Below are 15,907 nucleotides of genomic sequence, written 5' to 3'. Positions count from 1 at the left end.
ATATATATATATATAAAAATAAATTACTGTGTTTTGTCTGTTCTAACAAAAAAAGCCAAGAACCAGTGTTGCCATGAAGATTGTTACATCAGTAAGGCCCCGTTCACACCTCAGCGTACCGTGCTTGTGCGCTTTGGCATGTGTTTTTTCCCCAAATTTGCTGCACGTCCCCCATTGATTTCACACGCATGAAAGTAGCTCATGTTGCAAATTCTGCTACAGGCGTGCCATGTTGTAATGCATGCAAAAAAGCAAATTTTCCCTGCCGTGTTTGGGTGAAATGAACAATAACAGCTCATGGGCAAACATTTTGTGAACGTGTCTCAAGGCGTTTGGCACGCGTTAATGAACGCAAAGGTGCGAACAGGTTCTAACAGACAATTTGAATAAGAATCTAAAAATAAAGGGGACGACACAAAAATCCTTACTTTCTCATGAATTTCTTGTGTCGACTGAGCATCACAGAATGCCACTGTTGCAACATCCTTTAATATAGGCATTTCAACTGTGCAGTCCCTTCCATCCAAAAGAGCCACCAAAGGACGGACTGGCATAGGACCATTAAGGATCGGTGGCCGGATACCTACAAAAGGCAAACAGTATTAAGTATACAGCAAGACTGCCTGCATTATGGAATACTTTTAGAATGAACACTAAAAATATGTTAAAGCATTGTCTTGATGTTATCACAACACTTTACCTAATGCATATCTTGCTTAAAATATTATTCAGTCTAATAAAAGGGTTATGTACTTATACTTTAAGAAAAAAAAACGATACCTGGTTAAAGTTTCCTTCCCCAAGAAGAAAAATAAATGAGAAAAAGAGAAAACAAAAGCCAAATCTGACACACTAAATGCAGAACTCCAAAAATGGACTGGACAAAATTGACACCTTCAATTAATAATTGGTAGCTCAGCCAATTGCTTCCTGTAACCATCAATGAGTTTCTTACACCTCTCTACAGGAATTTTGACCCACTCTTCCTTCACCAACTGCTCCAGGTCTCTCAGATTGGAAGGGTTCCTTTTCCCAACTGCTGTGATGAGATCTCTCCATGGGTTCTCTATGGCAGTGTTCCCCAACCCCCGTTCCGCGGATCAAATGGTACCGGGCCGCACAGTCTCAGTGCGGTCCGGTCCTGCAATATGGGGCAGTGCAGGGTCCCGGTGTTCGAACACCGGGGCCCCGCACTGCCGACGGGCTTCACAGTGAGGGGGCGGGTCCTGTGACTCACCTCCCCTACGCGTCCATAGTAACAGGAGGCGGGAGGGGAGGTGAGTCACAGGAGGCGTGTGCCACGGTAAAATTATTAAACGTTGACCGGTCCGCGGCGATAAAAAGGTTGGGGGAGCACTGCTCTATGGGATTCAGATCTGGACTCATTGCTGGCCAGTCCAGTACTCTCCAGCGCTTTGTCTGAAGCCATTTCTGGGCGCTTTTTGACGTGTGCGCTGGGTCATTGTCCTGCTGCAAGACCCATGACCTCTGACGGAGACCCAACTTTCTGACACTAGGCCCTACATTGCACCCCAGTAGCCTTTGGTTGTCTTCAGATTTCATAATGCCATGCACAAAGTCCAGACATCCAGTGCCTGAAGCAGCAAAGCAACCCCAAAACATCAGTGTTTGACTGTATTTTTTTCTTCAAAGGCCTCATTTATTTTTCTGAAAACAGTAGAACGATGGGCTTTACCAAAAAGCTGTCATTTTGTTTCGTCTGTCCACATCATTCTCCCAAAAGGATTTTGGCTTCCCCAGGTCAGTTTTGGCAAACTGCAATCTGGCTTTTTAATGTTTCTGTGTCAGCAGTGGGGTCCTCCTGGGTCTCCCATCATTCAGATGGCGACTTATAGTGCGAGCTGACACAGTTGTACCCTGTGCCTGAAGGTCAGCTTGAATTTGCCTGGAAGTTGATGGAGGGTCTTTATACCACCATTCCAACAATCCTTTGTTCAATTGTTCCCTTTCATCCACGTCCAGGGAGATTAGCTACAGTGCCCTGGGCTGTAAACTTCTTGACAATGTTGCGCACAATGGACACAGGAACATTAAGATCTCTGGACTTGTAACCTTGAGATTGTCCATGCTTTTCACAAAAACTTGGAATGCAATTATTTCTTGCAATTTGGAGAAGGTGCCAATGATTTTGTCCAGTCCATTTTTGGAGTTTTGCCTGAAATGTGTCAGATTTGGCTTTTTTTTTCTCCACTTTTTTTGTGTCATACCAATACAAACAAAAGAAATAAACATGAGAATGCCTAAACATTTGTAATTGCAACAATTTTCTGCACGAAGTGGGGCATTATCTGACAGAAATGCAGGGGTGCCAATAATTATGGCCATGAAGATAGATAGATCTCACTTGCAGCCAGGATTTATTTTAGAATAATTCCAGCATCTCCTTGATAGCTGATATAAGCCACAACCAAGGCATTCTCTTATTTGTATTCAGATATGTTAAAGCAGGGCCATATGCAAAGGGTCTAGAATATCACGGCCTGAGTTATCATTTGCAAATCAATTTGATCTCTGCCTGGGATCTTTGGTACTGCTGTGCATAAAATACTACTCCCTATCCAATGAAGCTGGTATTGGTGATGTTTAGCAATCAGCTCTGAGTAGTGAAGGGATCACCTAAAACCAAGTAACAAGGAAACTGGCAAAGAGAGAGAAAATTGTGAATTCTTAGAGGGGGAAAAAAAAAGACTGCAGTCAGATCTACTGTGCTATTAGCATTGGTCCCTGCACAGGGCAAAGACCAATGCTAACAGCACAGTAGATCTAACTACATAAAAGCACAGAAGACACCAGTCGAATGAAGACCATTTCCTAAAATGTTTGCACAAAGAGTTGGGCTAGTAGAGGTCTGCCTCTATTCGGGAATCTTTTGGATTGAACTAGAAGTAGTCTATGGTGTTGGTCAATCGGCAACCCGCAGATGCAGCAGTGCCGTCCGTCCATTTTTCTACTACGGGCGGACGGCAAGAGGTTAAAGTAAAATTCCACTTTTGGTAAATACTGATATAACATATATTTACTACAAAACCCATTTTGTAAGGACCCCATTTGTCCTGATGTGCTTTGATATTTAGAGAAAATGAAATATCCATAACAAAATCAAATGTCAGCAGGTATTGGAATGTCACTGGTCTAAGCAGAAATGTAACAGTGGCAGGTAGACATGGAAGGATATAATAGCAGCAGCATTTCTAAAATTGGAGAATAATTTACACCTTCTAGCAGGGAAGTAAAAGCCTTAGCTAAGGCAGAAGCAGTTAGAGCCTTAACTGGAAGGAGGACTTTCAGTTTTCTTTAAAGTGCTCGTTTTGGTGTAGGGGTGAAAATAAAGAGAATATACTCACCTTATTCTCGGTCCTGTCTAGCTGCTAGACCGGTTCCCGCAGTTTCGTCTCCCCTGGGCTCCAGCGGTCTAATGACATCGCGTTTAATGCAGGTCTATTAGACGTGAGGGCGCTGAGAAACATACCACAGCTGCAGCGAAGGGGGGGGGAGAGGTGAGCAGTCACTGCTGCAGGACCATTAGGCGAGTATATCTTCTTTATTTTTGTCCATAGACCAAAACGAGCACTCAACCCTTGCTATGTGTGTGTAGCCCAACTGCAAGGGTTCATTTTAATAAATCCTGGAGTTCTTCTTTAAAGCCCTGCCTTCTAAAGAAATATCCACACATGCTACATGTGGCTACTGTGTGCTTTCTGGAGAAACACTTTTGCTACCCCACCTACCTGTTCAATCACTGGAAGTGAAGAGAGTAACCCCTGTGTAATCTCCAAGATGCAAGTCAGAGCATACACAAGGCTGATAAATCTCTACCCACCCCATGTTACAGAGATGGGTGCTTGGGCAGCCAATCCTTAGCTCTACTAAATCTACTAGAACCATCTCATACCAAAAGCAATGGATAGCCAAAATGAACAGAGGAGAGAAAAGAGGGCAAGAAGAAGCTGCTGGCGGGCTACCAAAATTAAAGTGAACCTGTTGCTTTGCTGCAAAGTGTTGTGAATTTCTGATTCTAATAATGTCTAAAGATAAGTACTGTAGCGGTTTGAGATCTTTTCTTCAGTTTTCAAGTTATACTTGTTTATGGTTGCATCTAACTACTTTTCAGGGTTCTTACCAATGCAGGACATTAAAGTTTCTACTGATTGATACACTGCAATAGTTCTGCTTTATTGCTTTCCTAGTTAAGGAAATAAACCAATGTAAGAAAAAAAAGAACAGAACAGACTTTTATTCTGTTACAGGCCTAGAGCCTTTACTCCTCGCATTACATGTGTTTACCTTATCTGTATAATTTTTTTCTCCCATTTAATTGCATAATTAAGTTCGCAGCAACAAGGTGAAAGTTAAGACTTCATTTTTACCATTTAAGAGAACCTGTCCTTACAGGGATACAGGTGCTGCTTATGTGAACTGTTTTACATGCATGACATGTGTCATTCTGTGGAAATCAGCTTTAAAGCCCAATGATATGTGTAATCAACAGCATTTGTCTTTTTATTAGAGTATGGAAGGGGTAGAACCTATTTGAGGTTTTTACTGCTGGCTGTGCCTTTCTGTTCTCATTACTTCTCCCTGTGTCACAGGAAGAGAAAAAAAAAAAAGCATAGGAAAATCTTCCTAATGGAGTCACTGGGAGTGATAACATGACAGAAGTACTAGCCAATGCCTTCACTAGTCAAACTTGAGGAAAGAAACAGGATACTATACAATGGAACAATATGAAGGACCCAACAAATTGTAAATCATATTTTCTAACCATCACAGATTCGGTCCAAACGTTGTCTCTTCACTTTGTGTTTGTCCATGGTTCTGTTCTTAGAAACCTACTAGAAATATACAAAGAATCATTAATTTAATTCTCAAGTACAGGTTAATTATAAACAGGATACGTTTAAATAGATCTAAACTGTGACAGACCCCAGGATCCATGTGGAAACTTGCTGCACTGTAATTCATAAAAAGGGCTACCTAGATGGAACTAAATTCTAGGTTCAACTGTCCACCTAGAGATATAGCATGAGCAAATATGAAGTCAATGACAGAGGTTGTACTAAAGATAACCTACTTTAAATGTGCAGGAAACTGAATTAACAAGTGTTCAGAAATCCAGTAGGCAGCTACCTAACTACAGATATTCATATCCCCAAAGATATTCCTTACCCGCAGGGATTGACATTTTGAACACCTGCCTTAATTGATGGGTATGCTGAGAATAACAACCATCTCGTCCATTGGGTTGTCCTTTGGGACCTTTATTCACAACATTTTCTGTGTTACTTTCTTTCACAAAGAAGATATAATCTTGGCGATAATGATGCCTTTAATATTGTTCAATGTGGAAAGTTCCTAACATTTAAATCTGGCCATGCACATATACACCAGGCTAAGGGCACCAACATGGTACAGATTTGGCCGCACATGCATGCTTATGTGCATGGCAAAATCTACACATATGGATATTAGGTATTCCTAACCAACTTCCAGATGCAATGTGGAAGTTGAGAGACACAAACAGTCACACATATAGTCAGTAGTAACTGGGTTTTGCATCTTGCCTAGTCAATATCTAGGAGGATAAAAGATGATAAACCAAACAAGCAAATTAATAGAGTCGCACTCACCACATGGATGGTTAAACATATGCCAGTACACACTAGAAAAATAAAATGACATAATATTGGATTTAACATCCAAAAACAGATTTGGACTGTAACAGGATCATCCTAAACACTAATGTAGGTTTAAAGTGCCAACAGGACAGGCAGTGTTAAAGAGTTAGTTAGTACATGGCCTTATTTTGAATGTGCTGCGCTAACCCTTAACACACAGTAATGTGGTACGTTAATGCAACCCATAAGGGTGGAATCAAATGTTTTTACACAAGATTCACTCAACTTTCACCCATAATTCATACACACACACATATACACATCTGTAGTAATCTTCAAGATATCTCGTTGAGCAAAAAATAACTGCCGACAATTACATTTTTTGAGCTGTTTCTCTTGTTAAAGTGGACCTTTACCCCCTTGACTCAAAATCACATCAGCATGCAGCTAAACAAACATTTTTATTTTACTTACAATTTCTTTTTCTCTAGTTCCTGGTTCAGTTTGGCACAAATAATGTTTGGCGCCCAAGCATTGCATCTTTGGAAGGCTACATCAGCAGAGCATTGGTGGGAAATCTCATCTCACAAGATCTCAGGGAAAGGCATTTTCCTCCCCTGAGATGATGTGTATGGTCACATGTGCCAGAGTTCCAGGATGTAAAGGGAGATGTTTGAATCTTCCCTTAGTAAAAATGGCCACTGTTCCTTTTTAAACTAAGGGGAGATTAATGTATCTCCCTTTACTTCCTGGAACTCTGGCACATGTGATTAGGACTTTGCCTTTCCCTGAGATCACAGATGAGATTTCCCACCAATGCTCCGCTGATGTAGCCTTCCCAAGATGCAATCCTTGGGCGCCAAACATTATTTGTGCCAAAGTGGACCAGGAACTAGAGAAAAGTTGTAAGTAAAATAAAAATATGTTTGTTTAGCTAATGAATAAGATAATTTCATAACAGCATGCAGAGCTGTATGCTGATGTGATTTTTAGTCAAAGGGGGTAAAGGTCACAAGAGAAACAGCACAAACAATGCAGTTTTCAGCAGTTTTTTGCTCAGTGAGATATCTTGCAGATTAGTACAGGTGTGTGTGAGTGTGTGTGTGTGTGTGTGTGTGTGTGTGTGTGTGTGTGTGTGTGTGATGCTAGCAAGCGTTAGGACTGCTGCATGTCACTTCCTTGGGCGCCAAACATTATTTGTGCCAAAGTGGACCAGGAACTAGAGAAAAGTTGTAAGTAAAATAAAAATATGTTTGTTTAGCTAATGAATAAGATAATTTCATAACAGCATGCAGAGCTGTATGCTGATGTGATTTTTAGTCAAAGGGGGTAAAGGTCACAAGAGAAACAGCACAAACAATGCAGTTTTCAGCAGTTTTTTGCTCAGTGAGATATCTTGCAGATTAGTACAGGTGTGTGTGAGTGTGTGTGTGTGTGTGATGCTAGCAAGCGTTAGGACTGCTGCATGTCACTTCCTTGGGCGCCAAACATTATTTGTGCCAAAGTGGACCAGGAACTAGAGAAAAGTTGTAAGTAAAATAAAAATATGTTTGTTTAGCTAATGAATAAGATAATTTCATAACAGCATGCAGAGCTGTATGCTGATGTGATTTTTAGTCAAAGGGGGTAAAGGTCACAAGAGAAACAGCACAAACAATGCAGTTTTCAGCAGTTTTTTGCTCAGTGAGATATCTTGCAGATTAGTACAGGTGTGTGTGAGTGTGTGTGTGTGTGTGATGCTAGCAAGCGTTAGGACTGCTGCATGTCACTTCCTTGGGCGCCAAACATTATTTGTGCCAAAGTGGACCAGGAACTAGAGAAAAGTTGTAAGTAAAATAAAAATATGTTTGTTTAGCTAATGAATAAGATAATTTCATAACAGCATGCAGAGCTGTATGCTGATGTGATTTTTAGTCAAAGGGGGTAAAGGTCACAAGAGAAACAGCACAAACAATGCAGTTTTCAGCAGTTTTTTGCTCAGTGAGATATCTTGCAGATTAGTACAGGTGTGTGTGAGTGTGTGTGTGTGTGTGATGCTAGCAAGCGTTAGGACTGCTGCATGTCACTTCCTTGGGCGCCAAACATTATTTGTGCCAAAGTGGACCAGGAACTAGAGAAAAGTTGTAAGTAAAATAAAAATATGTTTGTTTAGCTAATGAATAAGATAATTTCATAACAGCATGCAGAGCTGTATGCTGATGTGATTTTTAGTCAAAGGGGGTAAAGGTCACAAGAGAAACAGCACAAACAATGCAGTTTTCAGCAGTTTTTTGCTCAGTGAGATATCTTGCAGATTAGTACAGGTGTGTGTGAGTGTGTGTGTGTGTGTGATGCTAGCAAGCGTTAGGACTGCTGCATGTCACTTCCTTGGGCGCCAAACATTATTTGTGCCAAAGTGGACCAGGAACTAGAGAAAAGTTGTAAGTAAAATAAAAATATGTTTGTTTAGCTAATGAATAAGATAATTTCATAACAGCATGCAGAGCTGTATGCTGATGTGATTTTTAGTCAAAGGGGGTAAAGGTCACAAGAGAAACAGCACAAACAATGCAGTTTTCAGCAGTTTTTTGCTCAGTGAGATATCTTGCAGATTAGTACAGGTGTGTGTGAGTGTGTGTGTGTGTGTGATGCTAGCAAGCGTTAGGACTGCTGCATGTCACTTCCTTGGGCGCCAAACATTATTTGTGCCAAAGTGGACCAGGAACTAGAGAAAAGTTGTAAGTAAAATAAAAATATGTTTGTTTAGCTAATGAATAAGATAATTTCATAACAGCATGCAGAGCTGTATGCTGATGTGATTTTTAGTCAAAGGGGGTAAAGGTCACAAGAGAAACAGCACAAACAATGCAGTTTTCAGCAGTTTTTTGCTCAGTGAGATATCTTGCAGATTAGTACAGGTGTGTGTGAGTGTGTGTGTGTGTGTGATGCTAGCAAGCGTTAGGACTGCTGCATGTCACTTACAGGATGCTGCTAGCAAGCTTCAGAAGGCTTTCAACAATTCTCAAGACATTGTAAATCTTACCTAAAGCCTGCTAGTGGCCTGTTTAAAGTGACAGGCAGCACTCTCGTTACAATCAGTGTTTTACATCCCCATTTTGGAGCTAAATGGTGCTTTAAAAGCATCAAGACAGTTGTTGGCAATCTCACCAAAAGCCCATATATACAAGGCCTAATGCATGACATAGTGCCCCCCCCCCTTTTTTAATGTAATACAATAAAAACACATGGCATATGACAGTGGTGCACTTCAGTGCAGTGTGTTGCCCACTACTGTAACAATGGATTGGGATATAATTCAAAATAAATGGTGCTGCGTGTTACTGTTATAGGCAGTAGAATATATGCACAACCGACTGCATGAGTGTGAAGTCAGTCAAATTACAAGAATAACATGTTAAATTGACAATTCTGTTCACCAACTATCATTACTCGTATTAAAGTATGCACCATAAGGTTTGATAGGCAAAGTACTTTCTACAGTACAGTGCAACAATAGGCCTCGTCAGTATAGTATGCTGGATATCTATATTATATTTAAATGTTTTTGTTGTGGAGGAACACACGGAGAATGATCAAGAAACTTAAATCTGAAAATCATTGGCTCATTGTAATCTTATACCCACAGACAATGGGCACATCTGTCATGCCTTAATTAACTGAAGGGACATTCCACTAAAAACCAACATTTTCGGTAAATACATACCTAAATAGGTATCCATGGCAGCAACTCCCATTACAACTCGCCTATCCCAGCAGGGCCAGCCAGGGCTCTCTGGTGGAAGTTAATGAGCTGAAGGCTGTTGTAAATCACTAAACATCCCCCATTTTAAGAATAGAGTTTAACTCTTTCCTGATGAATCCCTTTAAAGAAGCAAAGATCTTAAAACAAGTTTTTCTTGATATGTTTATCAGTTCTATGTTTACACTGGAAACTGCACAACATTTCTAAATAGACTTCTCCAAAAATCTCCAGCCTAATGCAAAGACCAATGACTGCCTAAGATCTAAACTATAAGCAATTACTCATTTACAATCTTGATTATAAAAGGAAGCATGTATTGAGAGAAATATGACGACAGTGACTTCTTTTGAAAATGCTAGTTGTGTGGCTGCAATACATGGAGTCACTGACCCGATACAATAATGTGGATTAGGAAAGGACATACTTGTTCCGAGTCAGTGATGCAAATTACTGAGGTCACAGGACCAGCACAACACCCACTTGAAGTAAACCTTAAACACAGAGGATGCTAGAACTATTTCTCATTCTGCAGTGCCAGTTGCCTAGCTGTCATGCTGACCATCTTGCTTCACTACTTTCAGGTCCCTTTACCAGCAACAAAATACAAATATGAATGTCTAACTTTTCTCATATGAATACTTGTTCCAGATAAAAGACTTATACACTCCGGAATCCAGTGGGTCAATTTAATAGCCAGAGAACTGGAATCCTCAAAAAGAGGTAACCAATGGCAACACCCATTTATCTATCAGCAAAGGTTTCCTTTAACCAGTTGACATCCGCGGTGTTAAACCCCCTTCCCATCCAGGCCATTTTTCAGTATTCAGCGCTGCGGTACTTTAACTGACATTTATTCCGTCATGCAGCGCTGTACTTCCGGTAACGGGTGTGTGCATTGAGCGGGTCTTTTCTGCCCGTGCGTGCCCGCTAGGGGGCGCGCGCGAGCGAAAAAAATTGCCGTCTGGAGACGGCAACCCGCAGATGCTGCAGTGCCGTCCGTCCGTTTTTTTACTACGGGCGGACGGCAAGAGGTTAAAGAAGAACGCCAGGATTTTTAAAATTAACCCTTGCAGTAGGGCTACCACCGCACTGCAAGGGTTAACTGCTCATTTGTGTCCAGGTTAAAAAAAAAACAAAGATATATTCACCCAAAGCTCCTAGCTGGCTCCTTAGACTGGTCCCTGGAATGTCTCTCAACTCCCCCTCCCCTCTCAGTGGTCTAAGGTCCAGAAAATCATCTATGTAGATGTGAGGTCACTGAGGAACATTCCAATCTACTGCGGAGGAGAGGACAGGCAGAAGGGAGCACTGTGACAGCTGGCCAGCTCAGATCTTTTGGTGGAGTATATGTTTGTTTGGTTTTTTTAAGCTAGACACAAACGAGCACTTAAACCTTGCAATAAGAAAAATTCCTAAAGTTCTGCATTAACTAGTATTATCAGGATAACTCAGAAATGGTAATCTCCATACTTACCACTAAGTGTTTCCTTTTAAATGGAACAGCTATTAACAAGGATATTCATCTCATACTCAAGATGGATTAAAGCAGAACTCCAGATAGAATTTTCAGGTTAGGAATTATTTGTTCCATACTTATGCTCTACCCTGCTGTTATGGCTGTAATGCTGACGCGGTTCTGGGCTGTCGGGGGGGGGAGGGGGGGATGGGTGATGACATTTTTCCACCTTAGTTACGTCAGCTCAGACAGTCTTCTAACCGTAAAAAGAAGGAGCTGCATCATACTGCAAAATCATCCCTGTGCTCTCGCATAGGCACATTCAGTGTTAGACTGACATCACTGCGCTAAGTACTAGAGCCCTAACTGCCTCGGAGTATTGACCCATCCTATCCAAGTCTAAATGTGCAGCTGGGCAGAGAATTATAGGAGGCCCATATCAAAAACAGATTTAGGTCCTAAGTTTACATTTTATTATATTTATACGAGTCTTACTCATTTTCTTTATTTTATTACGGAACCTGCAAAACCGTGTTCTGTTTGGACAACAACCTAAGCTTAAAGCAAAACTCTAGGCCAACAAATATACAACTGCAATGCATATAGCTTTACTGCTTTATCTGACAAATGATAAAATCTGCAGAGCAAGTCATGCGATTTACATACATTTTCCACTCTGCAAAGGCAGATGGGCAATACAAATAACTTATTAAGCAATCCCGCTTCCTAAGTAACATCTCCACCGCCAACTTTCTCCCTGGTCAGTTATTCAGCATTATCACCTTTATCTAGTGAATGAGCCTGGCTTAGAAGCAACAAAAGCAATCACAAAAAAAAAATTACAAATACTTTGGAAAGTGACAGAAAACATGTTTGCAGGCTATGTATTTAGTCGTTTGCCTAGAGCTCCACTTTAAAAAAAATAAAGCAATGGACAGTGGCCTATGCCGACCAATCAGAAATTGCTCCTGACCCCTAGCTACTTTATATTAAGTATGGGGAGATAAACTGTAACATGTAAACAACTCCTGTAACTGTTGTTTCTAAAGTGGTTTCAAAAATGCATTCAAGTACCTTAAAGTGACATTAAAGGTAACATTTCCTCCCCATATTCTGCCGTAAGCACTTACCTTATTTGATGCCTCTTGCTGCGATAATCTTCTTCCTTCCACTTGTTTCTGACAGTACCTCCAGCGCTGGTGCCGGTCTCTGATCCACCGCAGACTCCTTGTGTCCCACGGTGTCTGTTCGACGTGCACACTCCTGGCTGCGTCCACTGAGCTTCGGTGTCTGTTTCCTCACCTCCCCTCTACTGCGCTTGCGCCTGAAAACCACTTCTTCACAGCCGTCGGGGAGCCAGGAGCAGGCAGCGCTGGTACAGGTAAGTAATTAGGTATTTCCCTAATTTTTGGAGCTTGGAGCGGTGACTACCTTACAACACACACACACACAGGGACCATAGGGAACAAAAGTAATCACCCTCCAGAAGGAAGGACAGTGTCAGCACCAATTCAGAGATGATTTGAGGATCTGCAGCTGAGTGATACACAAATAAGGTACATTTTTGTTAATAGTTAAGGTACTGGAATGCATTTTTAAGGTTTAACTCCTGAGTTTAACGTCACAACGTTAACACAACAGTAAGGATAACCGATTTGAAAAATAGTCATGTTGCTAGAAAGAAAGAAAAGGGACTCTTATCCTCATGTTATTCTTTGTGAATCTTGTGTACTACACAGTAGGTGCTCCTGTTCCCTTCTACAACCCAAAACATATTGGTAAAGTAACTGTGTTTAAATGGAAACTCCATACATTCAGTGTCAGCTTGTTATTGGGGTGTCACCATGAAACGTTTTCCAAACAGCCGCTCGATTTTCTAATAGTTAAAGGGGTCAAATGGACAATTGAATTTGACCATGGTGAGGGGGGAAAACATGAGGGAGCAGAATGGAAATTTTTTTTCTCAGACAAATGAAACTAACATTATATCTAGTTTTCATTCGGGAAACTCCATTCAATCCAAAAACGCATGTTAATACCAAACGAAATTCGAACGACATTCGCCATGTCAACATTATTGAATGTTCTAATGACATTTTCCATATGAATATTCATGCTAAAATCTACCAGTATATAGCCAGCTTAAAGAAGGACCCCGGCCAGAATAAAACGTGATCATATTCGTCTAGAGTGTAAAATAATGAGATACTTTGACAGGGCTGGCTGCTAGACTCTCTCTCCCTCCGCTCCCTGGCAGTGGAATGTCCCTCGGTGTCCTCACAGCTAATACACTGTATTAGATGTGATAACTCACAGGTCCTTGGACCGCCGGAGGGGGAGATTAGCTCCAGGGATAGGGTATAGCAGCCTGGCAGGATTGAGGATCGTGCGAGTATGTCTTTTGTTATTTTATACCCTAAACCAAAACAAGCATTTAATCCTTGCAGTGCAGGGGGGTCTACTTGCAGTTATTCTTTAAATCGAACCACAGGAAAATGTTTTTTTTGACAGCTGTCACCAGAACAGTTATGTCCATTGTAAATTCAGTCCTGGAGACCATAGTTAAATTGTGAAATTCCACTTCACTTTCTCTTATGGTGACAATAGTAATAGGGTTTCTGACCCCAGGGAGGTCACAGCACTAAAGCCAGTCCCAACAAAGTTTAAAAATAAAATGTTTGGCTGGGGTTCCACCTTAATAAAAAAAAATTCTATCATGGTGATCGGGACAAGCGGCAAAATCCTTTGAGGGCAGGAAAAGACGTAAAGGGATCGTTGCTGTTTGTAAAAGCCTACAGTAGAAACCGGTGTGACATAAAGGAAATATAGCAATAATTTGGGAGTCTAGGGAAGTGTATGAATGCCTTGTAATTGCACACAATTAACACACTCACTAAGCCTGAGAGAATCTTTCTGCAGATCACTGGTGTCCAGGGTAATAGTGCAGCCCAGTCTTATCATATAATATAACCCATTCCAAGAGATGTTTACCAACAAGCCTTTGTGTTTGTCATATGGTCTAATGGATTCCCAGGAGTCTGTGCTTTTATTTCCTGCACCCTATGAATTCAAAGACAAATCTCTGAAGATGATGATTACTTTTTACATGGCAGCAACATATGAGCAAAAAGCTGCAAGTGTTACCCTGATCGGGATAGAACACTCACCATCAGCCCCCAGGAGTTCAGCTGCCCTGCTGTAAATAGTACGTGTTAGAGAGCTGCTGCCCGGATACCACAATATGGCACACAGTGAAATGGGGGCAGCACTCAGCTCACACACACAATGCCATATGGATGCATGGCTGGGAGCGGCAGATGTGCCCGCAGCCCAGCACTGCTCCTCCACTCGGGGTTGTCACTACAATGAGAAGATAACACAAGCGGAAACATATAAGGATGCACTGTCCGTTCTAGGGCCGTAGAACGAAGGTGTGCCCTTTTACCCGCCCCGTCACCACCGCCCCGGTACCCAGCTCCCTCTGCCCCCCCTGTCCCTCGCCTCCTCACCTTCTCCTCCCCACCGGACCCGTCGCGCTCTCAGCAGCTGCTCACACAGGAAACAGGAAGTTCCTGCTGGGAGTACCATCGAGCTTAGTAGTGTTATGCGTGACTCTAAGCCCGTCCACGAGCTCACAGCGCCCCCTACTGCTCAGAATCAAGAAATACAGATTGTTCACTGATGGCACCGTCAAGAGGCCGGTGATGGCATTGCAGGGGAATTGGCGTCTCAATTCGTTCACATACATTTTATTGGGTTTTTAAATCAACAAAATGTAGAAAAATGGTCGGGACACATGAGTGAGAAAAAAGTAAAAGTACATCAAAAGCCAATCTCAAATTCACAAAAACAACTTTTTGGGAAATGGGGGAGACGGAACCCATGACACAGGATAAAGCATATGTTTAGTGGGCTGAGAACTCAACACACATCTGGGGTGAGTAATGGGAAAGGGAAAGATGATTATCGGTAGGTAGTATGAATATATACAGAAAAGTCACAGAAGTAAGAAGGTGATACATTGACGAGGGAAAGGAATGGCGCTAAGTGGGGAAGAAGGAGAAAAAAAAATGGGATGGGGGGCAGGGAGAAAAAGAGGGGAGGGTGAAGGAGAGAGCTAGGAAAAGTAAGAGAGGTTATTCTGCTTCTATGATGTCAGCATTTGCTGAAATGGTAATTCCACTTTCCCATGTGAATTTGGGAAAATGGAATTACCCCCTCAGCCCCCTGCTATACTCACCTTTTGGCGTATGCTCCTTTCCCCCTACCGATGCAGGTTTACTATCCATACACCTTACTACTGTATAGCACAGCCCTATGCAGACTGCACTGACCAGTGAGAAGCACTTCTGATTGTGCTGACCAATTAGAAGCACTTCTTACAAATTGGTCATTTGAGAGCGAAATTCAAAATACATAGCTCAGCTTTGCGCTTTATGGCAGTACTGGGTATGAATAGTACACCCCCAACGTCCAAGGAGCGTTTGCCAAAAGGTAAGTATGGGGGGGGGGGCAGATTGGAGGGGGTAATTCCATTTTCCCATTCACACAAACGGTAGACTTTGCCGCATTTGTGGCATGGTCACATTCACATCAATGGTCGCGTTTTGTGGGCGGCAACGCCTGCCGACAGTAACATGCTGTCTAATTTTAGCTGTGCTGCGGCAACATCTACAGCACTGTTTGGCTGCACTGTTCGGATGACATTTAGTTTCATAAACAATTTCCTTGTTTTATTTTTATAAAATATGTTTTTTTTCCTTTATTGTTTCATCCTTTGTTGCATCTCAGTGCGCTAGCCTCTTTCTGTCTTCATGCATGCATGCACTCCAGCAACGATTGCAGGTCTCAGGGTTTCCTAATGGTGACAACAGAGGACCATGTCTTTGTTCTTTGTCCTGGATTGAAATAGGTACTAATAGGAGTAACCGCTTAGTACAGCATTGCACTAAGTGCTAGAGTGTTAAGATTCTTCAGGAGAGCAGTTTCCCCTGATTACAGCAGCGATCAGGGCTGCCTACCCTATATGCCGCCTGAGGCTGGGGGGCGGTGCTGCTGATAGTTGTTCTCAGG

General features: G+C 41.9%; 1 protein-coding gene across 2 annotated transcripts in view; it reads right to left on the bottom strand.

The window, feature by feature from the left end:
* The window catches only part of LOC108798112 (C-terminal-binding protein 2), a 20,433-nt gene extending 6,033 nt beyond the window's left edge, over positions 1 to 14,400 (bottom strand). The window contains exons 1-3 of one of the 2 annotated variants that reach the window (XM_018569830.1): positions 14,344 to 14,400; positions 4,784 to 4,853; positions 429 to 583 (exon numbers count right to left, since the gene is read on the bottom strand). In XM_018569830.1, coding sequence (XP_018425332.1) covers positions 429 to 583; positions 4,784 to 4,832 — 204 coding nt within the window. In that variant the 5' untranslated portion in view covers positions 4,833 to 4,853; positions 14,344 to 14,400. The remainder of the gene's footprint in view (positions 1 to 428; positions 584 to 4,783; positions 4,854 to 14,343) is intronic. The other variant, XM_018569831.1, reaches the window with a different exon arrangement.
* Positions 14,401 to 15,907: the final 1,507 nt, after the last annotated feature.

This window comes from Nanorana parkeri, unplaced genomic scaffold, assembly GCF_000935625.1.
Source record: "Nanorana parkeri isolate BGI_ZX_2015 unplaced genomic scaffold, ASM93562v1 scaffold1406, whole genome shotgun sequence".
Taxonomy (NCBI): Eukaryota; Metazoa; Chordata; class Amphibia; order Anura; family Dicroglossidae; genus Nanorana; species Nanorana parkeri.
The sequence above is the reverse complement of the archived record's forward strand: the minus strand, read 5'-3'. Positions and strand labels throughout refer to the sequence as shown.